General features: G+C 35.8%; 4 protein-coding genes and 1 long non-coding RNA gene across 6 annotated transcripts; 4 read left to right on the top strand and 1 right to left on the bottom strand.

Annotated features, from left to right (window-relative positions):
* Positions 1-14: 14 nt before the first annotated feature.
* Positions 15-949, bottom strand: LOC105174308 (protein S40-4). The gene has a single exon (XM_011096361.3). The coding sequence runs from the start codon at positions 870-872 to the stop codon at positions 390-392; it is 483 nt and encodes a 160-aa protein (XP_011094663.1). The 5' UTR covers positions 873-949; the 3' UTR covers positions 15-389.
* A 5,695-nt stretch (positions 950-6,644) lies between these two features.
* On the top strand, positions 6,645-7,610 carry LOC110012933 (uncharacterized). Its single transcript, XR_002288089.2, has 2 exons — positions 6,645-7,339; positions 7,438-7,610. It is a non-coding gene; the product is annotated as an uncharacterized LOC110012933 (long non-coding RNA).
* Positions 7,611-10,072: 2,462 nt separating this feature from the next.
* On the top strand, positions 10,073-11,630 carry LOC105174310 (aquaporin PIP2-4). The gene is made up of 4 exons (XM_011096366.3): positions 10,073-10,459; positions 10,569-10,864; positions 10,970-11,110; positions 11,199-11,630. The coding sequence occupies exons 1-4, from the start codon at positions 10,168-10,170 to the stop codon at positions 11,313-11,315; spliced, it is 846 nt and encodes a 281-aa protein (XP_011094668.1). The 5' UTR covers positions 10,073-10,167; the 3' UTR covers positions 11,316-11,630.
* A 422-nt stretch (positions 11,631-12,052) lies between these two features.
* On the top strand, positions 12,053-21,357 carry ORC3 (origin recognition complex subunit 3). 2 transcript variants are annotated; one of them, XM_088875690.1, is made up of 17 exons: positions 12,053-12,498; positions 12,576-12,746; positions 12,845-13,037; positions 13,241-13,410; positions 13,530-13,660; positions 14,732-15,002; positions 15,125-15,202; positions 15,640-15,713; positions 15,804-15,894; positions 16,498-16,535; positions 16,837-16,906; positions 18,200-18,282; positions 18,832-18,921; positions 19,551-19,626; positions 20,187-20,314; positions 20,566-20,742; positions 20,901-21,357. In XM_088875690.1, exons 1-17 carry the CDS (start codon positions 12,436-12,438, stop codon positions 21,004-21,006), a joined length of 2,010 nt encoding a protein of 669 aa, XP_088731816.1. In that variant the 5' UTR covers positions 12,053-12,435; the 3' UTR covers positions 21,007-21,357. The 2 variants fall into 2 exon arrangements, with proteins under 2 accessions (XP_088731816.1, XP_011094669.1); XM_011096367.3 differs by having other exon boundaries at positions 12,056-12,498; positions 16,336-16,535.
* Positions 21,358-22,134: 777 nt separating this feature from the next.
* On the top strand, positions 22,135-24,813 carry G-TMT (gamma-tocopherol methyltransferase). Its single transcript, XM_011096368.3, has 6 exons — positions 22,135-22,715; positions 23,157-23,326; positions 23,660-23,764; positions 23,885-24,088; positions 24,327-24,429; positions 24,523-24,813. Exons 1-6 carry the CDS (start codon positions 22,307-22,309, stop codon positions 24,627-24,629), a joined length of 1,098 nt encoding a protein of 365 aa, XP_011094670.1. The 5' UTR covers positions 22,135-22,306; the 3' UTR covers positions 24,630-24,813.
* The last annotated feature ends 735 nt before the right edge of the window (positions 24,814-25,548 follow it).

The raw sequence follows: 25,548 nt of genomic DNA on the forward strand, positions 1-25,548 counted from the left end.
AACAAGAACAAGAATTACCAACCAACCCACATCAACAACTACTCTTTTTCTTCTTAAAATATATACATCACACACGACAACATTAAAACTAATGTGATAACATCAGATATGTAGTACATACAACTTTAACACTGAGATATTTCTCCCACGGGAAAATGGCAGCAGCAGAGTTTGATTTGTTGCCTTTGGGAAAACAAAAACACAGCTGTGTTCTTGATTTCTTTTCCTAAACAGTTAGAAGTTATAACTTATATATTACCGATCCTCTGAATCAAAGCTAACAAAAACAACTCCAAAAACCAGAGGATCAGATGTCTTCAAAACCAGACATAATTACGATGATGTTGTCGCGCTTTTAATTTTGTTGTGTGTGTGTGCGTGTGTGTGTGCTAATCCTCAAATCCAGTCTGCTTCCAAATCGCATTTCTAACCCTACTCAAGTCTCTCCCCTTGAGTGTTCTCCCTACTCCTTCATGCACCGACAAAGATGCGACTCTGGTTCTCGCCAGATACTCGTGTGGGGGTATCCTGTCATTTCCACCATCATCCTCCTCCTCGTCTCCGTAGTCGACGTCCGTCAACTCCCCGGCGTGTTTCCTGTACTCACCTCTTAGGATTTGGGACCAATCGGGGATATTCACAGGCAGAGATCTCGGTCCCACGCGGAGATGATCGACGTTGACGCTCTTTCTCACTGGTTTCCGCAGCGGACGAGGGTTAGACACGGGCTTTTTGGTCTCCGCTATGTTAATGGCGTCCTCGGCGCACAAAACCTCAGCTTCATCGAATTCCAAATCAAATTGATCACCGAGCGCGGCGGAGCTCAGCCTGTCGTGGCCTCCGAGGTAGCAGTGGCTCCTCCTTGCTGCCATTGCAGTTGCTGTAAGAAGAAAATGTTGGAAGTTTTGGAGTTGGTGTTCAAAGGAAAGGGGTCTGTTAATCGTAGGATTGCTGGGGTTTATATAATGCACACGAGTATCGGATAAGCTCGCCCTTTAATTTTCCATTATTCCTATTTTATTTTTTTGTTATTAATCTTTTAATTTACCAATAATAGAAGTTACATCATTGGTGAAAAAAGCTGAGATTGGAACTTATATTATACTCTAATACGTATATTGAGCGTATAAAACAATTTTTATAATTATACTCAACAATAAATATACATATTATATATAGATATGCACGTGCTACGTATTCTGTACAGTATAAAATAATTATACTAGAAAATTTTTGACTTATACTCACCAATTATGATGGTGTCACGCACCTCATAATGAAGTTCAGATTTTTTATTATAATATGGTATCGTATTTTGTATTTTATTTAATAGTCTAAAAATATTTTTGTATGTTATAGATGTATATAATTAAATGAATTATGAAAATATATTTATTATTTTATATATAATTAAAGATTTAAATTGTTCGTAATATTATTTTTATGACAGTTGATTTGACACTTTTATAATCATTTAGTGATAAAATATCGAATGGAAAATAATATTAAAGAAATATATTTCTCCATAACATTCTAAAATAAAACCATAAATTAAAATTATAAGTATTTAACGTAATATTATATATATGAGAGGTGTTTTATGGAACAGCTCCAATGCATATTTATGGAAATAAGGACAGGACATATCCGCAACCAACCATGCGGATTGGATTAAATTTCTTGGCATGAAGAATGTGATGAATATTACTTTTATCCACCTATTTATTTCAAATTAAACACTTCATGTTCGTGCCAGCTAATATATTGGAATTATTATTTCTATACCTTTAAAATATGGCCTATTGATATAAATTATTTTAATATTTTAAAAATATAATTATATTAATAGAAAACGACAACATCATCGTTCCTATTCTTTTTTTTTGAAAAAATTATACATACACCTCTAAAAATGTGAAAGAGGGTGGAACTAAAAGAGGTTGATATATACTTATTAAAATCCCAAAATAATTAGTCTAGTTCAAATCAACATGAAATTTCAAATAAAACTATTATCTTCAAGAATAATGATTGAGGATTACATAATTCTTGATAAGATGTTTCAACAAATAAAGTATTATTGAAAGTTTGGATATAAATGATGGGAATTGGATGTGATTTTGGACTATAACTATAATTTGGGTTAAAGTATTTAATGATCTGACGACGTTTCGGTGGCCGTCTAGAGTATGGGTCAATATGATTAGTTCGATCTAGACAATATGATGTTGGCCTGCAACAACGCATTAGGCTTGACGAAGTGACCCTCATCTAAAATCCTTCAATAATTAAGTTAATTTAAGCTCGAGGTTATAGCAATTGCAGGAGCGCAATTTGATAATAATAAATGCATAATTGTAAAATGGACTCTAAATGTATTTACAAAAATTTACCTGTCAAAGTCTATACGAGCCATATGTCCTTCAAAAAGCCATCGAATGGGTTGAGAATCAATGGATGATAATGTTAGGGTCACTGAATCAGGCGAGTGACCCACCAAAATATATGTTGATCCATGAAGTGCTCAGAATTTTTCATATTTCTAGAGAGCAAATCGATCATTTAGGCTTATTAATTGTATTTTCCCTATTGAGATTGAATTGATACCCATATTTGAATTGAATCTTAAGTTAGAATGAAGATTTATTTAATTTTTAACGATACTAATTTTTTTCGTGGCGTATGACGAGATATATGCTTATCTATATTATTTATTAAGGGAAGACCCCTATAAGTATCGTGGTTGGCAAAAATATAAATTACTTAAAATACCCTTAGCTATAATTTTTTCTCCACGAATAACCATGCTTTTATATTTATACATATTAAAAATTAATTTTGTTAAGTTATTGGTTGTGTATTTTTATTTTATTTAATTAAATAACTATAATAAAAAAATAATTTAAAGACGCAGTAGTAGTATGGTTTATTTATTAGTATACATTAAAGTTCACTCTAAAGACAATTAAAACTAGTGATTAAGTTAAAGAGAAAAAAAGAAGTAATTTTGGGGAATACAAGGACTAGAATTAGATAGCGTGTACCTTGTCCCACCAGATAAACACGTGGACGAATGCTAGAAAGCCTTAAGCAAATTTACAACTGTAGGGGGTAATAATCTTGAAATCCATCACAAGTCAGACATGGGTCCCACTTGCCCATCACCGTCCAACTAAAGACCATATGTGATTATCGCGACGTTTCGCGTACATGAATTCCCTCCTCCAGTTTGCCCACACGCTTGAAGTTCTTGAACTAGACGATTTTGCCCTTCCTTGACCCATGCCATGCGCCTGCTGAAAATAAGAGAGTTTTTTTCTTTTTTTTTTTTCAATACGAGTGATTAACTATTATTAATTAAATTAAATTAATTATAATTATTTTTATTTAATATCAATATCTAATAAATATAATTACATCTTGATAATAATATCAGATAAATTAAATCTAAACAACACCTATTATTACAGTAAACAACACCTATTATGCAGTATAACTATTACCTATATATCTTACATGCATGACAGGGTTTGAACCCATGACTTCTAAGAATTGCTCCCTAAGAAAATTAGTGAGAATTTTCAAATTTTATATCACATGGAATATTTTGCTCCACCTTTTATTTTATTTACACAGAAGACCTAAAAGGACATGATTTCATAAAATGTAATTATTGGATTTTGCTGGGACCATAATTGATGTTTCCAAAATTTGGTTTAATTACTTATCTAATTGAGTTCAAATGAGTTTTAATTGGATCAAACGTATGAGTCACGTCCGAATAATTTGATATTTTTAAATATTTTATTATTATTGCAGTAAATGAAAATGAATTTGAAATTAATCTATCAAAAAATTTTATTCAAATTTGATTTATTTGAATTTTTATGAATGGAGTAAATTGATATAATTTTGGTTAGGCATCTGCCTCGGATTATCCAAATGAATAGAAAAGAGGTGTAGGGGCGATGATTGAATGATCAAACAGGATTATGTAATAGTAATGGAGTTGCAATAAATTAAAATCAGCTAACTCAATGAATCTCCGCTCTCTAGCTGCTCATTTATATTAGTCAAAAAGCCGTAATTGTATCCAACGAGTTTTCCTGCACGACATGACTGCATCAATTAATTAAATAATGCATAGCGTGCTTTCAAGGAGCCTGTTTCCGCATTAAAGAAACGCGTTTCTCTGCAGTTTCAAGAATCGTGTTAGGTGGAGACACCTTCGCACCCACTCAATCACAATCAGATGACTTGAGCACGCCAATTATTGTAACTTTTGCCATAATTATTAACTACATTAAGAACCATTAATTTATCGTGATGTGTATCCTTTTCATGGATTTGTACTTAGCTAAGTGCCATTTTTTCAGATAATCAAATTACACATATATTTTATGATTACATAAAAAATAATATATACATATATATATATATATATGTCAATATCAAGGGTTTCAATAACTGACGAATATTTTTGACTTTTGTGCTTGACTTATTTTGCACGATGAAACTGTGTGTAACAGTTTACGTGATGCAATTGCTAGTTTCAAACGAGGATTTTTTTCCTTTAGATCAGATTTTTACTCGAGTATGAGATCTCAAAAATAACAAAATACTAAAAAATATAATTTTTTTAGTGTAAGTATTCGTCCTCATCAAATGTGATATAACTAAAATTCCACAATAGTTATTGCCATTATTTCAGCGGACGATACCAAAAAAAGACATAAACAAGTTTTTCATAATTTGGGAGAAGTGAAACATGCATGCATGAACTATTTTGGACCTATAGGTGGGCATGAGACTTGTTGGTGCAATGGGAACAAATACAACCTTTTTTATCTTTTAAATAAAATTATATTTCTTTTTCTATTTTTTGCTTTTTAAGAAGGGAATAAAATTTATACGTACATTGCACCTAAAGTGAAAGTAAATAATTATGTTATATTATTATCATTATTATATTTATCAAATGGCAAAAAGTAAGGTATAGGTGCACGTGAAACTTAAGTCGTCACGTGAAAATTTGGCATTGTACGATGTTTATGATAAATGGATGCACTATTATTTAATTCCAGAGTTTTTTACTTTTTCTTTTTATATAAAAAAAATAGAAGCAAAATACCGTTTGTTTTTTTGACATTTTGACTTAAAAAAGTAAACACTTGTGTTACAGCTAATAAACATTCAGGGTAGTAGATTAAGTTTGATGACTCCTTTCTAGTATTTTCGTATGTTATTTTATCCAAAAAAGTATTAATTGTCAGAGAGTTGCTAGACGTCTAAAATGTACACCGAATTTTAGGAAATTCGTTATAGAAAATTTGTTATTAATTTTGAAGATGATATAAAATAAATTTGAATATAATGGAGAATATTGGTTAAAGTATTTTCGATAAAATTGTAAAATTGGTCCTATATATGTATGGGGGTGGCAAAATTAGTCTTGTAAGTATTGGACTGATAATTTTAATTTAATGACAATTTTAGTCCTTTTAGCCAAAAGTTGCCAAATTTAGCCAGATAAATTGGAGCTTAGGATTTCGGCTGCCAACTGAAATTCACTTACACAATTAGTATCTTACGTGGATGCTAACGTTGTTGAATGGAGGAAGGAAAAAAATGTGTAAATTATGTGAAAAGATTTGGGTGTTTAACAATTTTTTTGTCGTAAATGTCTTCTCCATTGATTCGCCGGCCAATGTTCGACCCACGGCATCGGACCTCCACCAAAAGTTTCGCCATCTTCCAACAATCCTAATGCATCATCTCCCATCTTTTTTCATCAACTCTACGGCCACATCTCTCTAATACCATTTTTGCATCGCTGTCGTAGTTTTTCGAACTTTACCTCGTCAATCCCCCGCTGTTCGGCGTCCTCTCATCTCAGACCTCTCCCTTAGAAGGCCCATTTTCCGACAATCACTTTTCATCAATTAATTTTAATTTTCTTCAACTTTCGAACATTTGAACATCCTTTGTTTATCGCCAACTCCTCCTCTCGCGACTCCTTCTTGTCACCAACTTCCATTATGGACTTAGCTCCGCACCACATTCATACCCCACACCACGTCAGTAACAACATAAGACTCCACATATTTAAATTAATACCAGTTAGCAGTCGAAATCCTAAACCCCAATTTGTCCATTCAATTTTTCGGTAATTTTGATGAGAAAGATCAAAATTGCCATTAAACTAAAATTATCAGTCCAATATTTACAAAACTAATTTTATCACTCCTATACATACATAACCAATTTTGGCTTCCCTCATAAAACTAATGAATGTGAAGTGATTTTGTTGTCAATTTCCATGAGCATGAAATTTAAGATTTAAATCAGAAGAGAGGAAGAGCAGTCCATGGCCATTGCCATGAGCTTGTAGTTTTGGATATTGATACTGGATCATAAGCCCATTTCAAAAGTTAGGTGGTATTAAATACAAGCACACCACCAGTTTATGACAAACATTAATAGGTCCAACTAATTTGGGGTTAGGTGGCCCATGTGCCATATCTCTAAGACACGTTCCCAATATTTCGAAACTCAACATTTTCATAATGAAATGTCGAGCTTCAAATTAATAGAGTATCCCACGAGGGACATATCTCTAGGGCACTCCTGACGGAAGATAACTCTATGACAGTAATGTATTTTTTGAAATAAATTTATAATATGATTGATTATTTTTATTAATATATATATATATATATATCACACGATAAATACATTATAGGTCATTTAATTCAGTTCAAAGTTCAAACCAAAATGATTTGGATTAAAATTTCCAGATATAGGATTTATGGTGTTCTCCTGTTATAGGGAGTTGGAATGGAGTTAGTTTAGTCTGTTAGGCTCAATCGCAAACATCTTCCATGCATAACAAATTTCTTCCACAAACAACACCCTCTTACACGCTGCATCACTACTTGTCTACCACCAACATCCCTGAAACCGCCTTATAAATGTGCTACTGGATCCAAATCTATCCCAATTCACTGCAATCTCACCACTCCTATTCCTCTTCTCACAAGAAGAATAATATAAAATAAGAACACACTAACTCACATCCTCATCTCTCTCTTTCTTTCTAGAGCCAGAGGAAAGAGAGCTGTACACAAAACTTGTTCAAAAATTTAGAATAAGCAAATCCCAATTCAGCGTGTGGTATCACTCTTTTTTCCATTCAGAAAATGGGGAGGAGTATCGGTAGTAAGTTGAATTTGTGGAATGCAGTGGCTCCAGAGCCCATCATACATCCATGTAAGCCTTCAAATTCTCCAGAGTTGGAGACGATCGTGGAAGAGAGGGGTGAAGGTGACGACGATGATAGGTAAGCCGAAGATGACCAGACGCACTCCTTCTGGATTTTGTGTGAGTGTGTGTATATATATATATATATAGATGACGTCTAGCTTCCTCTGTGTATAGATATCAGCTGCAAACAGAAGGATGTAGAGGAAACAATAGCACTGTGACTGTGTTTCCAATTTTGGTATAGTAACTAGATTTGTCTTACTTCCCTTTCACCATTTTCTCATATGTATGTAGCTTTTCATAGTTTTTACCCCCTGTGAGTGGGTAATAAAGTTTATATTTCCTCCCGCCCCCTCTCTCTCATGCATTAATACAAACACACACCAACTATATATGCAATATTATTATTATGTATTCCCCTACATTACTCAGCACCCTTTTCATACTGCTTCATCAAATCCATTTAACAAATAAAAATATACAAGATTCAATAATTGTTTTCATAGCCTAAACTCAAACAATCACATCAATACCTATTTCTAAGAGACAATTAATAGTTATCTGGACTTGAAAAAAGAGAGACGCTCCTAAAAACTTTGCATATAAATTAATTTATATCTTGAGATGTAAAGTTAATAATATTAGAAATTAATGTGACAGTATTTTGTTATACGATGATCAGTTGGTATTCATTATAACCATAAAATGGAGTTAAAAAAATAAATGTGCATAAACAGGTCGTGGGTACATTTCTGAAATTCCAATCACCAATCACCACCTACACCTTCCCATAACAATTAATTCAACCCTTTTTCTTTTTCCCTCTCTGAAGCCCAGTTTTATCAGGAAACTTCTAGACCATCTTTTATTATGACTAGTTTCGTCATTCTCTGTTTTTGGACATAGCTGCTGTCTGGAACCTACGCCCGATTGGAACTGGGGGGTTCGCCTTTCTGCATCATCAATCACTAAATTACCCCCTACGTCCCCAAGGACTTCCGGGTTATATAAGTAATCTTGTTGTAATTAACATGGAATAATTATAAAATCAAAAAGTAACCCATCATAGTGCATAACATTTAATTTTCAAGAAATTACTCATAAGTTGTTTGTAATTGGAACCTATTTTTTACAAATTATGGTTCCTACTTCACATTTTTACGTCAAAACATAACAGTAAACCTAATTTCTACAAACTTAGCTACTTGAATTAAGCTACAATTTAATATATACCCATAAATTCTCCCCCCTAAGTATTATAAAAGAAAAGTAGACTGAGACAAAACATGCCTACCTGAGTATTTATATAGTCACTTTCATTTATAGTAATTATTTGATCTATTTTGAATTATATAGTAACTCTTATTTTGAAAACCTATGCCGTATCTATTTTTTATTATATTAGTCAATTTGGCACGTCGTTCATATGTACGTATAATAAATGATTATTTATATTTTAAAATTTATTATAAATAAGAATAAAATATATAAATTAATCAACACATTATTTAAAATAAGTAAATAAATAAAAATTAATTTTAAAAATATTATCGACACACAAAGTTGATGTCGCTGTGTTATAAACTGTTGTTTGTGGGTGAAATTTTTATATTAGTATAGATAGATATATAGATGAAAAAAAGAATTTGAGTAGGGACGATTAACATACATAAAAATATTTTTAATAATTTTAAAAATTAATACTTTATTAATATTTTTGTTGTACATATATTATAAACATGTATTAATAGTGTATGTCATAGTTACTTTTCATTGGGTGAGGGTGTCATTGGGTGAGGGTGAGTTCATAACTGATAATACAATATTTTTCGACCGACCAAGTGAGCTAGTCCACAACTTTACTGCACAAATTTCTTGAGAGGGCAGGACAGTCATCCTCACGACACGTGGCGAGCTAATAACCAGGACCTCTTCAGAAATTGGGGGCTTGCTGTAGTATGATTGGTTGATTAAGCAATAAATAATTAAAAGTTAATTGTTTAATCCCGAAATGATTGGTGGGTGGTGGATAGAGACGGGAATGCGGCTGGAGTGAGGTGGCGGGTGATGATTGGTGGGGACATTACTGTAAGATAATGGTGGGGTCTGAGTTGGAAACTTGGAATGGGCGGTGGTGGTGGTGGTGATGGTGAAGTGATTTGGGTTCATTCATTCATGATTTCATGGTCGGTTCTTCGTGAGGTGTCACCCCTGATTTGATATGTCGTCGTTGCCCCCCTTGCTGTCTTCGTTTTATTCTTGGATTTGAGCTCACTTTCTTCAAAATACTTTCAATTTTATTATTTAGACATTCATATTTCTATATCTCGAAATCTTACTATATAGAAAGGTTTATATAAAAAAAATAATTCGTCTTGAAATTTAACAATAAAGATTGCATTTTGTGTTGCAATTAAAATACACAAAAATATAAAGAAAGCAACTTTAAATGAAATTGGAAAGTAGAAAATAGTTTGATGTGATACGGTGTTGTTACATTTACAATTAGGTTGGAAATAATTGAGCACAAAGTTTGTTCTTCGGACAAGCATGGGTGGAACAAAAAGGTCATCCGCTCGAATAGTTCACTAACACGACAAAAATGCAGGAACAAAGGGTAGGGGCCATTGGCCGGGGTGGCGAGTGGGGTGTGTGTGTGTTTTTTGGTGTGGTAGGGCCGTCAATGTCAAATCATGAGAAAGAAATGCAAATTACTGAAATATGAAATATTGGGGCGGCCAAAGCCAAAGCCAAATTCAATTCAATCAACTATTCTTTTCTCCCGTATAAATACCCCTCACCTCTCAACTTCCAAACACACTCAACCCATCATTCACCATATACCCAAAACTCAACCCAGCTCCTCTTACTCCTTCGTTTACTCTTTAATCAATAAGAAGTTCAATGGCTAAAGATATTGAGGTTGGAGGCACTGAATACGGCGCCAAGGACTACCAAGACCCGCCCCCCGCCCCGCTTATTGATCCCGAAGAGTTGGGCAAGTGGTCGTTGTACAGGGCCGTCATTGCTGAATTCATCGCCACACTTTTGTTTTTGTACATCACTGTGTTGACCGTGATTGGGTACAAGAGCCAGAGCGCCACAGATGAGTGCGGCGGCGTTGGCATTCTTGGCATTGCTTGGGCCTTCGGTGGCATGATTTTCGTCCTTGTTTACTGCACTGCTGGCATTTCCGGTGAGCATACTACGGACTATATATGATTTGACCATTGAGTGATCAGTAGCAATTAAAAAAACAATTAGTTTTAGTAAATTGGCTTATTAATTAATGTGAATTGGTTCAGGGGGGCACATCAACCCTGCTGTGACGTTCGGGTTGTTCCTGGCCCGGAAGGTGTCGTTGGTCCGCGCTGTATTGTACATCATTGCACAGTGCTTGGGAGCCATTTCCGGCGTTGGACTAGTGAAGGCTTTCCAGAAGGCGTACTACGTCAGATACGGCGGAGGCGCCAACGAGCTGGCTGACGGCTACAGCACCGGCACAGGATTGGCGGCCGAGATAATCGGCACTTTCGTCCTTGTTTACACTGTCTTCTCCGCCACTGACCCCAAAAGAAACGCCAGAGACTCCCATGTTCCTGTAAGCAAACACTAATTCGTTCTTTCTTCTTCTGATTTCGCTCATATATATATATATATAATAAAGACCGCGTGATAATGAACCCTATTTGAACGCCGGCTGCAGGTTTTGGCACCACTTCCAATTGGATTTGCAGTGTTCATGGTTCACTTGGCTACAATCCCAATCACCGGCACCGGTATCAACCCGGCCCGCAGTTTCGGAGCTGCTGTCATCTACGGCAAAGACAAGGCCTGGGATGATCAGGTACAGACCTATTTATATCTCTACAACTTATCAAATTTATAATGCTCTTGTTAACAGGAAAAGTGATGTTTTTGTAATTTATACACAGTGGATTTTCTGGGTTGGACCATTTATTGGGGCGGCAATTGCTGCAATCTACCATCAGTACATCCTGAGGGCTGGAGCAGCTAAAGCTCTGGGATCATTCAGGAGCTCTTCTTACTGAGGATCCTTCAAAGCATTGATTGAGATTGAAAACTCCCAAATGTGGTTAGGGAGGAATGTATATTAAGCACTGTGGAAGAGGCATCAATATGTTAAAGAGGGGTTGGTTGGGAAATGGCACTGGTTTTAAGTGTGCCCAAGTGTGTGTCCTCTTTTTCGTTTGTTTTCTTTGATTTCTCTTTTTCTTCTGGCTACTTAGTTTGCACCAATTTGGCTTTAAAAATAATATTGTACCAACAACAAGTGTGTTCCGCAGCAATGCAAATTGTATCATCATCATCATCATCTATAAAATGGTTCTTCGTTTTCCTGTTAATCATGATTGTTAACGAGCTATTTACTAACGTATTATGTTTGAAAAACAAGGTACTGAAAGTTGACTAAACGCTTTTATATCAAAATACATTTTGATAAATAATAAATGAAAAAAATATTGATTTGAGACTAAATGAGTAAAAGATTTCCTAAATTGGAAAAAAAAAAAATAAAACAACAAAGATAAAGAAAAAGTAGATTGGGAAGATAATTCAACATATATGTTCCATATTAGTAAGTAGGAGTAAACTTAACATTACATGAGTAAAAAAATCAATTATCAATTGCATTTTTTGCGAATGAGGTGCATCGAAAAATAAATTATTATAATTATTTTGAAAATGAATGGAGATTGATTGGCTCTGTATATCCTTTTCAGGGGGACTTTTGTTTATTAATATTTTCATGAGGGAGCAGTTGCATTTGGCACAAATGTATGTTAGGGTAGTAATTATTATTATATTTGTGACATAAAGATGAGGAGTTGTTAAAGGAGTTTTTCAGATTGAAATATGGAAATGGAGGTTAGAACAGCTTAATTCGACTGCTACAACACATCAAATGCTACTAGATGAAGGCGTAATTGTAACGTTAATCAGGTTATTCTGAGGTGGGGTTTGTGTTTGGGGATATTAGTAAATTTCCGAAACTCAAGGGGTTACACTGCAATTAACTCTACCACTGAACCTTTGTATGTTTACATATCCAACCCTCGATCGCTTTCTTTTCCCGCCAAAACCAGTTGCGCGGTTTACCTACAACAACTAAGCGGCCGGAGGGAAAGAGAGAGAGAGCAGAAAATCGAAATGGATGCGGCTCCTGATGCACCGTCTTCGCTGCCTATTCCCACAGCAGAGAACGACCTGCAGGTACATTTTGTGAGTGTATAATCAGAGTAAGTAATTCGTAAAACGAATTGTAATAATTTTTCCTTCTTCTGCTGCAGCCTTTCTTCGTTCTTCACAAAGCTTCTCCGCCCCGAAAATCTGCCGCAAAAGCCAGACGAAGGATCGATCTGTCTCCCAAAACTTGCGATAGTTCTACAGAACAAAATGATGATAGCTTGCGATTGGAAACCTTCAACTCTCTTTGGTCCAAGACTGAGTCAATTATCAAGGTAAATGCTGCGTGCTCTTCTAACGTAGTCGATAAACTAATGCGCTTTCATTACTGATCTCGCATTATTATGCTAAAAGCTTGCACTATAAATTTCAGGACGTTCTAAAAAATCTTAACGCCAATGTGTTCGATGAAATTGATAAGTGGGTTCATGTGTCCTTCAATGCAATTCGTGCCTGCAGAAAGCTTGATTGCTTTAGTGCCACAAGCCCATACCCGATTTTAAATAGTGCATCAATTGCTGCCGCTGGTGCATCCAGACAAATCTTCACCGGATTGCTTTTCACGAGTAAGTTCTTTCTCACTGAAAGATGTTGAAAATTCTTCCCAGGCAATGCATGTTGAATCCAATCGAGAATGTCTTATACTCTCTAGATCAGCTGCACTGCATATCCCAGGCAATACTTTATTGATTGCAAGAAACTTTTGTCCTGATATGGTTACTAGTACTCTGGTTTCTGGGAGGTGATAACTTTTTCTGAAAATTTGCAGAAAATATGGAATTCGTTGATGACACACTAACATTTGCGGACCTTGGTGTACATTTGAGGTCCAATGGATGTTATGTAGCTAATCTTACATCCTTGGACTTCTCCGCCAAGAGTGGAGTTGGTGGTTGTCTTAAAACTTTATTGAGACAGTTTCTGATGGTCGGCATTGATGTAAGCATGTATCTATGCCTCCATAAGTTTTACTGCAGGGGAAATATAACTTTTCCTGTAATATGAAATGGCTTCTACAGCTAACAATTGTTCTTGCCATTGCTGTTGATTCTTAATAGGCGCCTGACATGTCCATTTTAGCATCGTGGTACACTGAACAAGAGAACTATGAGAGTCCACTGGTTGTGATAATTGATGATGTGGAAAGATGCTGTGCTTCTGTCTTGGCTGATTTCATTATTATGTTGAGGTATAGCAGCTACTTTCTTCTGAAATAACATCCTTTTCAGTCTTGACTTGAATTTAGTAGTATGTGGGATTTACTCAGACTGCATATGTCCAAACCGCTTCTGGAAACAAACATGAGTAGATTGTTCAAGCTAAGGAAAAACAAAAACTTAAAAAAGAAAGAAAAAGGAACTCTAAAATATGCTTTGTACTCTAAGTATGTACGTGTTGTGGTATGCTTGTGCTGCAAATGACAGTATAGAAAGTTTGGGCATCCAGCAAGCAGTATACAATTCGAGCTACCTTTTCCATTCCTTTCAGCACAAATGTCTGTTCGCCTACCACCTTGGTATATGATCGACTGAAGAAGTTATGTGGCTACTGAATTTTAAGTTGAATGTTTTCTGCTAGTAGCTTTTTTTGTTTCTAAAAAGAGAAGTTTTTAAAATGTATCAGAGTTCTTCAAGGAAACCTGCACAGGCTTAGTTTCCTTCTAATATGCCGCACTCCTCTAGAACCTAAAGAAATGTTGGAGATAACTCCTATAATTTTGTCTGGAATTCTTGGTTGCCATCTTCAATATTTCCATATCTTTTGAAATTGCCAATGTTCTTATAAATGTTGTTAATCCTGTGTGGATGGTGGTCTCTGTTATGCAGAAACATATTTTAATTTAATTCACTTGACAATTCATTGTTTCTGAGAGTGATCATATGGCAACTCTGCAGTACTTGATGTCTTCGGGAAACTTGGGGGAGGGTTGCTTTCTGAGGACAGAAAGGAGCGTGAGTTGATATTGATTGGTGCTACAAAAGTGTGTTGATTTTGAAATCAGTATGTTATTAGTTGCAGATGTGTGTAGTGCTCACTCCAAATTTGTAGCTTTTAAGTAATAAAAACTGCAGTTGATTGGTTATATGTACTGAATTAGACCATTCTCATATTTGGACAGGCAACTAACCTCTTTGCTAAGTGTACCATGTGTTAGATGATATATTATTGCATGGATTACTTGGTATGCTTTAGTAAATTGTGATTTCATTTATTTCAAGATCCTCTGCACTGTGGATTCTGACAACGTTTCTACTTTCAGGGAATGGGTAGTAAAAATTCCACTAGTTTTAATACTGGGAGTGGCAACTGATGTTGATGCTCTAAGGAACATTCTATGCTCAAATGTATGTTCATATCTATCAGTTCGTGAATTTGCTTTGGGGACCCCAGCTGAAAGGATGGATGCTGTCATTGAGTCTGTTCTTCTGAGAAGTGAAAGCTTCAGTATTGGGAAACAGGTGTCAACTTTCCTGAGAAATTGCTTCTTAAGACATGATGGTACACTGACATTATTTATCCGAGCTCTAAAGGTTAGTATGCCAGCAGTAGCATATTTTCTTCATATTTGTTCTTTGTTTGTGAGGTAGAGAGCCTCTCACATCCTTGTAACTTTACTTACTGAATGCTACTCTGTTGAACAAGTGTTATCCAGATTGCTATGGTCCAACACACTTATGGAGAAACTTTAAGCTTTACTCTTACGAAAATAGTTGATGAAGAAGGCTCCAAGGCAAGACTAACCCTTATTTTTTTTATCTTTGAAAGTTCTTCTTTATGCTGTTTGGTTCTTGTGTTGGAAGTTTGTCTCTGTTTTAAGTTTTTGAATTTGCAACAATCTACATTTTTTCATGATATCTGAAATTTACTAAGACATTATTTATCTAGAGAGATTAGAGAGGAAATAGTGCTAAACGTGATGATTATATGTCTTTGTTATTTGGATCCGATTTTCCAAACTTGATCTGGGAGTTACTAGGAATTAGCACTAGAATATAGTTTGTGGTGTACTGCTACTCAGCTACTGTATTCTCATGAAATTTTAACTATAATAACTCCTACTGCATGTGCATTTCTCCTTTTCTTTTGCTAAATCCTGCAGTCTTTCTTAATTTTATAAATGGGAAAATGTCTGCTCCAGCTACAAATGCTTTCTTTTCACTATTGCAGGGCTTTGATGGTGAGAATATCTTACTCAGAGACATTGTGCTCAAGCGGGCTCTTAATCTTCCATCTTTACAAAGGTCTTGAAGAATGAATTTTCCTAATAGTAGTAGCCGTGTTAACTTTGAGTTACATGGATTTCTGATATTGATTTGCCAATATTCTACAAGATTTTGTCAGCCTAGTGCTAGGCTTGTTGACTGGGCCAGTGGTTTGTCCGAACTAAAAAGACTTCGCACCCTATGGAGCTCTACTGTTATGGTAAGATCCTGGGTAATTCACTTAAATGTTAATGTACCGTTGCATTACTTCGACAGTTTTGTGTTTGTTTGTGGAGCCTGAGAAAGAAACTTACCAGTCTATGTCTGACTTTTTCATCTTCAGTTTTCTTCATGCAAAGATTTCCTGTTACATAGATCTTGTGCTGTTAGCAAATGTGAAAAGCTGTTTGGGTTAATATATGTAAATGGTGGAAATCTATTCTGATGTTGTAAGTTTCCCGATCTCCTTATATCGCTGATTGTTTTCAAGACTCATGTTTAACATTCCTTATTACTACTAGTTAGTCTTGACTCTATTCCTGAACATCATCCATGGAGTTCATAGTTCTCTCAGGCTTAAATAGTTAGCCTACCACACTTGATATGGAGTTAGCAACTGAAGAGAGGATTTCCTGTATTTGATAAAGTAACTTTATTGCAGTGCTTGTATGAAGCTGGGAAGTATCAGAAAATTTCCCTGTTAGATTTATATTGTGAGCTTCTCGAACATGACCAACGCTACTCTGGTGCTTCTGATCATACACAATTGGCAAAAGATAAAATCGTCTCATCACATAATAATCACTTCCATGGCTGCTTGCAGAAAGAAGGTTATGTTATTCGGGCATTCCAGATAGTAAGGTAATACTTTGATTGTTTGGTCAGCACTTATGTCTTGTGGCCACTCAATTTTCCTTGCACCTCCATATTTATAGGACAAGGTTGATTTTAAAAGCTTAGGTTTGTTCAGAGGCACTAACACTAACAATTAGAGGTATCAATAGGATATAAATTGAAGATGGATTACACGACACAGATTTGCATAAAGACTTTTTTACTTTCGACTACCTCGGAAGGGTTATTTAATCCTATTCATATAAGTCATCTGTTGTATATAATATTAGAGTATGAATCCAGAGCCTTCATTATTATGTTTATGCAGGGATCTGACAGCTGTGAAACTCTGCAAGTTGCTCAACAGGTGGGAATTGCTTACCAGAGGCATAAAAGAGGTGTGGTGTCTTTTTATTTCCCCATACTTGAGGAAGGTGGAATACTAACAACTTTGAGCTTCTCCATGCTATTTTAGCTTAAGTGTAACTGTTGTTAAAAAACATAATGCTTAGTAAACTCTAATGTCATTACCTTCTTCATAAATTGATAAGTGGAACTCATTAAATGGTACAGTAATAGAAGGGGATGTATATGATTAGAATTTGGTCCAAGTCCATTATAGTTATCTTCAACCAGAGATGTTTGGTTGACTAAGTTGATAAAGCCTTATACTGTCTTAACGAACTTTGCAGTGCATATAGATGACATGAGAGCTAATGGGAGGCATTTAAAGACCTAAACTTAAATGCTTGTAGAATTCTCCTGTAAATATCAACAATTTGGCACATAAATATTGCAGGTGGAAACCACTGGAAATTTTAGAAGTGTAAAGTTTGTTGGGCAGACTGTGAAAGTTACTCAATCTGAAGTGAACTCAAAACTGCTTGCATCTGCTGAAAAATGACACCAGTCTTTTCAAACTCATTTTGTTGATTGATTAACCTTTTTTTTTAAAATACACTCGTCATCTGCTTCTCAAATGATGAAAGTTTCAGAAAAAACTCCTCAATTTGGGATGTAGTGGGTTTAGAGTATGTTAAGTCTTATCTTATTTACCAAAGACACACTAGAGAAAAGAAAAAATTCCATGGCATGAAGCATGGTGCCCATTGATGCACTTAGATAAGAAGATTGCAAATTCTGAAATTAAGAATATTATATATATATATATATTATATGCAAGTACCAATGGATGATTCCAGTGACATGGGCCTTTTTTTTGAGTAATTAAACACATTTCATATCCAGTGAAGACATGGTCTTAGAGCACTGTGAACAATAGTAATTAGTAAGTATATGTGCCTGTGCAGTTTATGCTTTCAACCATGAATAGATTTAGCAGAATTGAAGAAAGATGACGTTGGTGATTTGGCTGGTGAGTGACTAACTAGTAAACATGTATAGCCTTGAGGTTTCAAAATGGTTAGCACTTACGAACTTGCTTGGTGGCTTTATAATTATTTGGAACCAAGCATATTTTGATCTTGCTTTACAGCATATTCTTATTTATTGTATCTGGCAATGCAGATCTTATCAAATTTGGTTTGCTCTTTCTTGCTGTCAATGATGTTTAACTTTTTTTATTATGATGGTTGATATTTTTGCAGTATCAAAACTGATGGTTATTCATTGCGCTAGTTTGTTCATTGAATTTGTATCTAATTTGCCTACTTAAACATTAATATGTCCAGATTCATGAAAAAGTAAAGGAGCTACAGGCACTGATGAAATCTGAGGAGAATCGTCCAAAACGGGATCTGAAAGAGGCATCTAAGTATTCCCTTTACTTCCTTACCTATCATTGAATGATACATTCAGCTAAACATTGGCTCCTCTATGCAGTCTGGTCCATTTTGACCAACTGTTATTAGATAAATTGACAAGTTATGGTAAAGTAGGCTAGTCTGTAAGTCCACTATTTACTTCGTTGTGGTCATAATCTCGCTTCTCACATAGGGTGGTCACATTTCATATCATATGCCACATCAATGCACCATCGGCTTGTATGGAGCAACCTTGGTTTACATGCATATCCAGGAGATGTTCAGTTACTTCATAGTTTCTCTCTCAACCTGACACCAGTTATCTTAGAGTTGTGATCTGATGCTTTGGCAGTGGTTCACTTAGTTGGTTGAAATTTATTGGTCATTGTCTCACAGCATAATGCTGGATTTAGGCTATCTAAACTCTTCATTTTGTTGGCAACAATAATGTTTGAACTCTAGCTTATAACTTACATGCGCACTTCTTTGATCCAAGTGTATCTTCCATTTCATTGTTTGGTAGAACTGATGAACCTATTTCGTCATTGTTGATGTCACAGGAAGCCAACAGCCAGGAATCTTATAAATGAGAAAACAGCTAAAACCACAGCCAATGAGAAAGTTGCCACATTTCTACAATGTATGGTCAGGTAAGAGTTCCACTGTGCATCCTAAATTGTTTCACAAATGTCTCTAAGTTTTCAGCCTCACTAAGTTCAATTTTTTACATCATCAATTTTAAAAACTTAATTGTAAAACAAGAAATCATGTTGCCCTTGGGCTTTTCCTGAACTATACCACCACCATTGAATTGTGCATGCACTACTATACTGTAACGAAAAAGTAGTCCCGAAAAGTGCCAAAAAAATAAAACTAAAATTCAGACCTCATATAATTGGATAGGTAAATTTCAGTGGCATAAGAGAATGCTTGAATATAAATTGTGTGGTCTCAAACATTAGAATCATGCAACAACTTGTGGACACAAAGTATAAAGCTTATATTTAATGCAATGTCCATATTAAAGACAAAAGATAGGGTTGAAAACTAAACCAATTAACATAATCTATGATGTAACTGAAGGATCAGATCGAATACCTAATATTTATTTATGGTTGCTGCGCTATGAATTGCTACACGCTTTTCATATTCTAAGTGATAAATGCTTACGAATGCTGTATCATAGTTTCTGTTTGCTTGAATTTGCTGATATTTATATTAATACTTTGTGGTTTTACTTATTTACTTGCTGACTTGTTTTGTTTTGCTCATGAATCAGGCAGTATATCCAGCCCATTGAAAGTATACCTTATAATGAAATAATCTTCTTCAATAATGTTGACAAACTCCAAACAGTTATGTATTCTGGACCTTGATCCTATAATTTTTGGGGCTTTGGAAAGATTCTAGTTGATGAGTACAAGTTCTTTTCTTGGATTTGTGAGAGTCAATGCTCCGATTATAACAGTGTTTAAAGATCTAATAATTGTGTATGAAATATGGGAATAGGTTTGCTTAACTCCAAATAGATAACTGGGTGAGTTCACCTCTATTTGAACTACAATTAATTAGAGTGCACACTAGAATTTCTGAATTGGTTTCTCCTTTTTCTTTACAAATGTTATTTAAAAGAATGGTCAACTGTACAAGTCCAATAGTTTGAAACATGCATGAGACAGTGGAGATGTATTTTATCAGGAAAAAGGAAAGATGTCGGACATATACATAGATTAGATTTTTACGAATAGCCATGTCAAATGAAATTACTTCAATGATAGAATTCTAGATAACAGTTTAGTCAAATAAATGCATATTTTAAGATGTTGAAGCAACTTAAAAAGTTATTGAATGTTCATAGTCCATATATGTAGATGCTAATACTGTAATGCTTCTTGTTCTTTTTTCGTCATGTTAGGCTTTGATAGGAGACCCTAGAAGAAGAATCCAGGCTGACCTTTTAGAGTCTCACAAATTCGTAAGGTGTTCTTGCTGCAGCAAAAATAGTGGTGTGCCAATTCCATCAATGCATGATACCTCAATAATGTAAGTAGTGCATTTCTTCCCACAGCCAAGAACTGGCCATTGCACCATTTTGATTTCTATTTTTCTTATTGGAGTATAGCATTTGATCTTTGATAATAAAGACATGCAAACTGGCTAATAGATGAGATTGAACTAATTCTACCAAGTTTATTTAGTTGAACTTATGCTGCTCTTTTGTATCATAATTCTAGATAATAGAATCAAATCCGGAATTGTATGACTCCTGGGGTGAACTTCATTTGGTTGCTTAGGTACTCTCTTGCTCAAGAGCATGGCGATCTGATCAATCTCCATGAATGGTTTCACTCTTTCAAGTCAATCGTTTCTCTTCCACCTTTACAAGCCAAGAGGAGGGCACGGGCTTCACCATCACCTAAGAAACGAAAAAATTCTAATGAACCTCAGAACAGAAACGATGCAAAAATCCAGTATCCTCTACTGTTCGTTTTCCTAGTATTATTCCAACTGTTCTCTAGCACATATTTGTCTGATTTCTTTATTAACATGGATGGCTATCTACATTTTTCTGCATATGAATGTTGACTGCATTGTTGATTTTCGAAATCCTTAACCAAATACTGCACAGAGCAGCATTTTGCAGGGCAGTGACGGAGCTACAGATTACAGGGCTGCTTCGGATGCCTAGCAAAAGACGCCCGGATTATGTGCAGAGAGTGGCTTTTGGACTTTGAGTACACCGGAGGTTATGGTGACTTATGTTGCAAATTCATTAAGGTCGAGATGCATCAGCTATCTCAAACACAGTAGCTTTTAATCAACATCAAATGCAGACAATCATGTCAAGCTAAAAACAGATATTACTATATATGGGTTTCTATAATGTTCATAAGAGTTGATAAACTCTAGAAATTTTGAATGGGAAGAAAAATGTATTTATTAGAGGTTGATTGTGTCGATCATTAAGTGCCAAAGATCGTGTAAGGTTGCGTAGACAACCAATCAAATGTGAAGGAAAACTTTAGTTTGAATTGAATTCAATGTATGGGATGGGACAGCTGCCGAATTGGCTACTTGAGTTTTAACTTATTCGGTAACCATTGGACCAAGACAATAATGTAAACCGCAAATCTTATCAACTGCTGATATTTTATCTAGAATCCTTGGCGCCACAAATGCGTCCAAGCAAGGAGGAGGCGGAGGCCATTCATGACAAGAGTGAGGGCCAAAATTAAAAAAGAATACATAAAGTCCCCCTCTCCCTCTCTCCTTTAAATACAAATTTACGCCCTCCAACTATCTAAATCAGCCAAAAGGTGAAAAAGCAAAGGTGTTACTTTTCACTATACATTTATATCTCTACCCTTAATCTTGGATGAAATTTACATGTTAGCCCTCATACTTGCTAATAGTAGTAGTGTCACAATTAAATTAGTATTTTGGAATGACCTTTAATTTGAATCATTTCCTAAATCAATAGTATACTTACCTTTTTTTTTCCTAAAATTTATCACTTTTTACTTGTACAACTCAACTCAAATCAATTTTTTATTTTTAAATTATTATTGTGTAACCAACGTGCTATTTGGTATTTTTCACAGTAAGTGAACACTTGAACAAATAATTAGAGCGAATAATTTAAATTATCTTGTTAATGATATGGTAGGAGCCTTCTTAGGAGACGTAGGAGTGGTTTGAATTTAAAATTTTGTACGAAAGATTTTTAATTTAAATTTGGATGAGCGTGTGAGTGTGTAGTGCAGTGTGTTTGTAAAAAAAAAATTAAAAGAAATGATATGTCTGTGAAAATACTGCTAAAGCCCCCAATCAAATTAAAGTTGCAAATGCGAACGAAAATAAAACACTTGTCTGTCTCCGTTCCAATCATCCTGGACCTGGAGTATTCTCATACAATTCAACCACATGAGGAAGTGAAGTAGAAGATCAAGAACAGCGCTGGCCTAATTGTTAATGCATAGTGTCCTTATTATTGTTTGGTATAGCTAAACGTTGGCAGGCGTAGTGAATCTAGTGATGAGGGGTGGTGGGGTTGCAGTCTGCACCACCACGTGCGAATATAGCAGGCTCCATGCCTGTAGTGGGGGCCTGCTTTCTTTTCCCAGAACCAATCCCATCATTGCTTCAAAACCACAGCCCCTCATTGGCCGCAATAGGAGCATTCCTCTTTTTACCCCGTTGAGAGTGAGTGGCAGTAGAGGCGGCGGACGTCCGAGGATGATGACCATGAACGTGGCGGCAACTGACACTTTGCAGAAAGGGATAGCGGAATTCTACGACGAGTCATCGGGAGTATGGGAGGACATATGGGGGGACCACATGCACCATGGGTTTTACGAGCCGGGCTCCGACGTCTCCCTCTCCGATCACCGCGCTGCCCAGATCCGCATGATTGAGGAGTCCCTCCGTTTCGCTTCTCTCTCTGGTCTGTCTCAGATTTAATCTCTACGTTTAGGGTTGAGGGTAGTGAAGGATGTGCAGTGGAAACCTAGTAATAGTAAATATATGATTGGTCTGTTTCTTGCCCACAATAATCTTGACAGCAGGCACTGAAAACATAATTTTTGGTTGCTAGTTTCTGTTTTGTTAGTATTACATTATACTTCTTTGGGGATTCAGCAACAAGAAGTTTCTCTGATCAATATTATTTGGCTGGTAAATTTTGCGAGGTTCACTTCTGTTTTCATTCTATCCTATCTCAGCCCAGGTTAAGATTTTGCATGTCCGTGCGAAGTTCACTTTTCATTCTATCCTATTTGCAAAGGGGCATGCACCTCTAGTTGTTCTGAAAACTGTATTTATGTCTTAACATAGATAGCCTTAAATCACTCGAGGATACTGATCCTTTGGATGACTAACTTTGCAGATGATTCAGTGCAGAAACCTAGAAATATTGTTGATGTTGGATGTGGTATAGGAGGCAGTTCAAGGTACCTGGCAAGAAAATATGGGGCCAAATGCAATGGCATCACACTCAGCCCTGTTCAAGCACAGAGAGCTCAAGAACTTGCTGCTGCTCAAGGATTGGATGGCAAGGTACGTGAAGCAGGGCTTGCAATACTTGAGCCAATGTATTTGCCTCGTCTATAATCAAACTTATTGTCATGCCTATTCTATTTGAGGGATTAACATTGTTCCTTCGGCCTGAGTAATTGTAACATCTGCGTTTGTCATAAAAATAGTAATTTTTATAAGTTTAGAGGTTAAATCTGACCACACCTACAGTTGTTTCTTGAATTGCTTATTAGCACTCTGTTTATTTGAACTTCGTAGACTAATATAATGACTCAGATTTTCAACCCATACATCCAAAGTATCTTACTTTAGTAAAGGAACACCAATTAACGAGAATGAAATTTGACATAGCAGGTTTCCTTTCAAGTTGCCGATGCATTGAATCAACCATTTCCAGATGGAGAATTTGATTTGGTTTGGTCCATGGAGAGTGGAGAACACATGCCAGACAAGACAAAGGTTTCTTTCTTGGCCTCACCTTTAGTCTCTGAATTCATTTGATTGTCGTCCTCCACCATTTTGAACATAAGTACGATAGGAAATGTGATTTCTCTCATCACCTTCCAAATTCATGTGTAGTTTGTCAATGAGCTGGCTCGAGTGGCTGCTCCTGGTGGGAGAATAATTATAGTTACATGGTGTCATAGGGATCTCTCTCCTTCTGAAGAATCCCTGCGCCCAGAGGAGAAACAACTCCTAAAGAAAATATGTGATGCTTATTATCTTCCTGCATGGTGTTCTACTGCTGACTATGTCAAATTACTCCAGTCCCTCTCTCTTGAGGTAATAATTATCGACCTCTTCTTGTGCGACTGTCATTCTTGTTCGATCATTTAGATTGATCAACTCTTTTATGAGGTAGTTTGTGCTTTCCAAAAACCTGGACACAAATCATTTGAGGCAGGGCCAAAAATATAAATTGATAATCTGAATTCATAAAGTAATCGAAAATAAAAAAGATAATCGAGAGAGTTCATTTATCGGCATGACTTACATTTTGGTTATGAAAATGTTATGCCAGGATATTAAGGCTGCAGACTGGTCTCAGTATGTTGCTCCATTTTGGCCGGCAGTGATAAAATCAGCGTTATCATGGAAGGGCATCACCTCATTGTTTAGAACTGGTAATCCAGATCTCCATATTCTACTGTAAACAGATATTTGGCATTCCCTCCACCATTTCTATACACATCCCTGATTTGCATATTTTTAATCAGGATGGAAAACAATAAGGGGAGCGCTGGTCATGCCACTGATGATCGAAGGATATAAGAAGGGTGTAATCAAGTTTGCCATCATTACATGCCGGAAACCTGCATCATGAGTGAAATACAGGGACTTGCTGAATTTAGTTTGGCTTTGCTAGTTTTTACACGCCTCAATTTCTCAATTTTCTGTACGATGAGCTAATAATAACAGTGTTCAAATCCATGTGAGGTTCTTGGCATGGTAGCAAGCTCGTTTAATTGAGAACATTTGATAAATGAATGACATTCATCTTTCCTCAACATCTTTCTACTCCCTGTGGTTTCATCTATAGGTAGACATGGTATTTGGTTCTGACTGGACTGTGAAAGATTTTAAAAAGTAATCAAAGTGGGACTGAGAAAGTTGAATTGAAGCATAATTGTACGAATACATCCATTTATTACCTTCATGATACTTGTTACAGTTTAGAAGCTCTGCTATCTTCCGAATCCTTAGTTTCGTCGATGTGATCTAATTCAGTGCCTTTGTTTTGGAAGTTTTAATTTGTCCACATCTTTTTAGTTCCAGTGGTCGGCTTGGAGGTAACTGAAAGCTGCATTTTGGCAATGATCTCAATCTTCAGTTCTTTCCACATGTCTATATACTCGTCCCCCTAACTTCTTAACATGATCCTCTTCATGTGTCAAATACAAGAAGTAGCTTAGATAGGGTATCATATTATAACTTGCAAAGGGACTAGCAGAGTTGCAATCTGCAGCAAGTTCCAACATGGCGGAATCCATTATTATATGCAGCGGGAGGGAGCCTCCCTTCTTCTTCGGCCACTCACTACTGTCCCATGATTGCTCTTAAAGTTAAAACCAGCTGGGGCGCTGCATTGACTGCACAACAAGCTCTGTATATCATCAAATTCTGTATTTCTTTTTTGGCCATATTTGAATTCTTTTTCTATAAATATTTATTGCTTTCAAAGTCACTGCTAATTCTATCAAGATGCAGTTTTAATTTTGGGTAGGTAGGTATGTTCACACGTT

The sequence above is a fragment of the Sesamum indicum genome, linkage group LG11, assembly GCF_026168435.1.
Source record: "Sesamum indicum cultivar Baizhima isolate 11 linkage group LG11, ASM2616843v1, whole genome shotgun sequence".
Classification (NCBI taxonomy): Eukaryota; Viridiplantae; Streptophyta; class Magnoliopsida; order Lamiales; family Pedaliaceae; genus Sesamum; species Sesamum indicum.

Coding starts and splice junctions, on each gene's coding strand:
- LOC105174308 (XM_011096361.3), bottom strand. CDS start 872: ATGGCAGCAAGGAGGAGCCACTGCTACCTCGGAGGCCACGACAGGCTG.
- ORC3 (XM_011096367.3), top strand. CDS start 12,436: ATGGATGCGGCTCCTGATGCACCGTCTTCGCTGCCTATTCCCACAGCA. Junction 15,203..15,639: donor TTGATGAAGAAGGCTCCAAG/GCAAGACTAACC, acceptor TCACTATTGCAG/GGCTTTGATGGTGAGAATAT. Junction 16,536..16,836: donor CGGGCATTCCAGATAGTAAG/GTAATACTTTGA, acceptor ATGTTTATGCAG/GGATCTGACAGCTGTGAAAC.
- G-TMT (XM_011096368.3), top strand. CDS start 22,307: ATGAGGGGTGGTGGGGTTGCAGTCTGCACCACCACGTGCGAATATAGC. Junction 22,716..23,156: donor CCGTTTCGCTTCTCTCTCTG/GTCTGTCTCAGA, acceptor CTAACTTTGCAG/ATGATTCAGTGCAGAAACCT. Junction 23,765..23,884: donor ACATGCCAGACAAGACAAAG/GTTTCTTTCTTG, acceptor ATTCATGTGTAG/TTTGTCAATGAGCTGGCTCG.
- LOC105174310 (XM_011096366.3), top strand. CDS start 10,168: ATGGCTAAAGATATTGAGGTTGGAGGCACTGAATACGGCGCCAAGGAC. Junction 10,460..10,568: donor CTGCACTGCTGGCATTTCCG/GTGAGCATACTA, acceptor GAATTGGTTCAG/GGGGGCACATCAACCCTGCT. Junction 10,865..10,969: donor CCAGAGACTCCCATGTTCCT/GTAAGCAAACAC, acceptor CGCCGGCTGCAG/GTTTTGGCACCACTTCCAAT.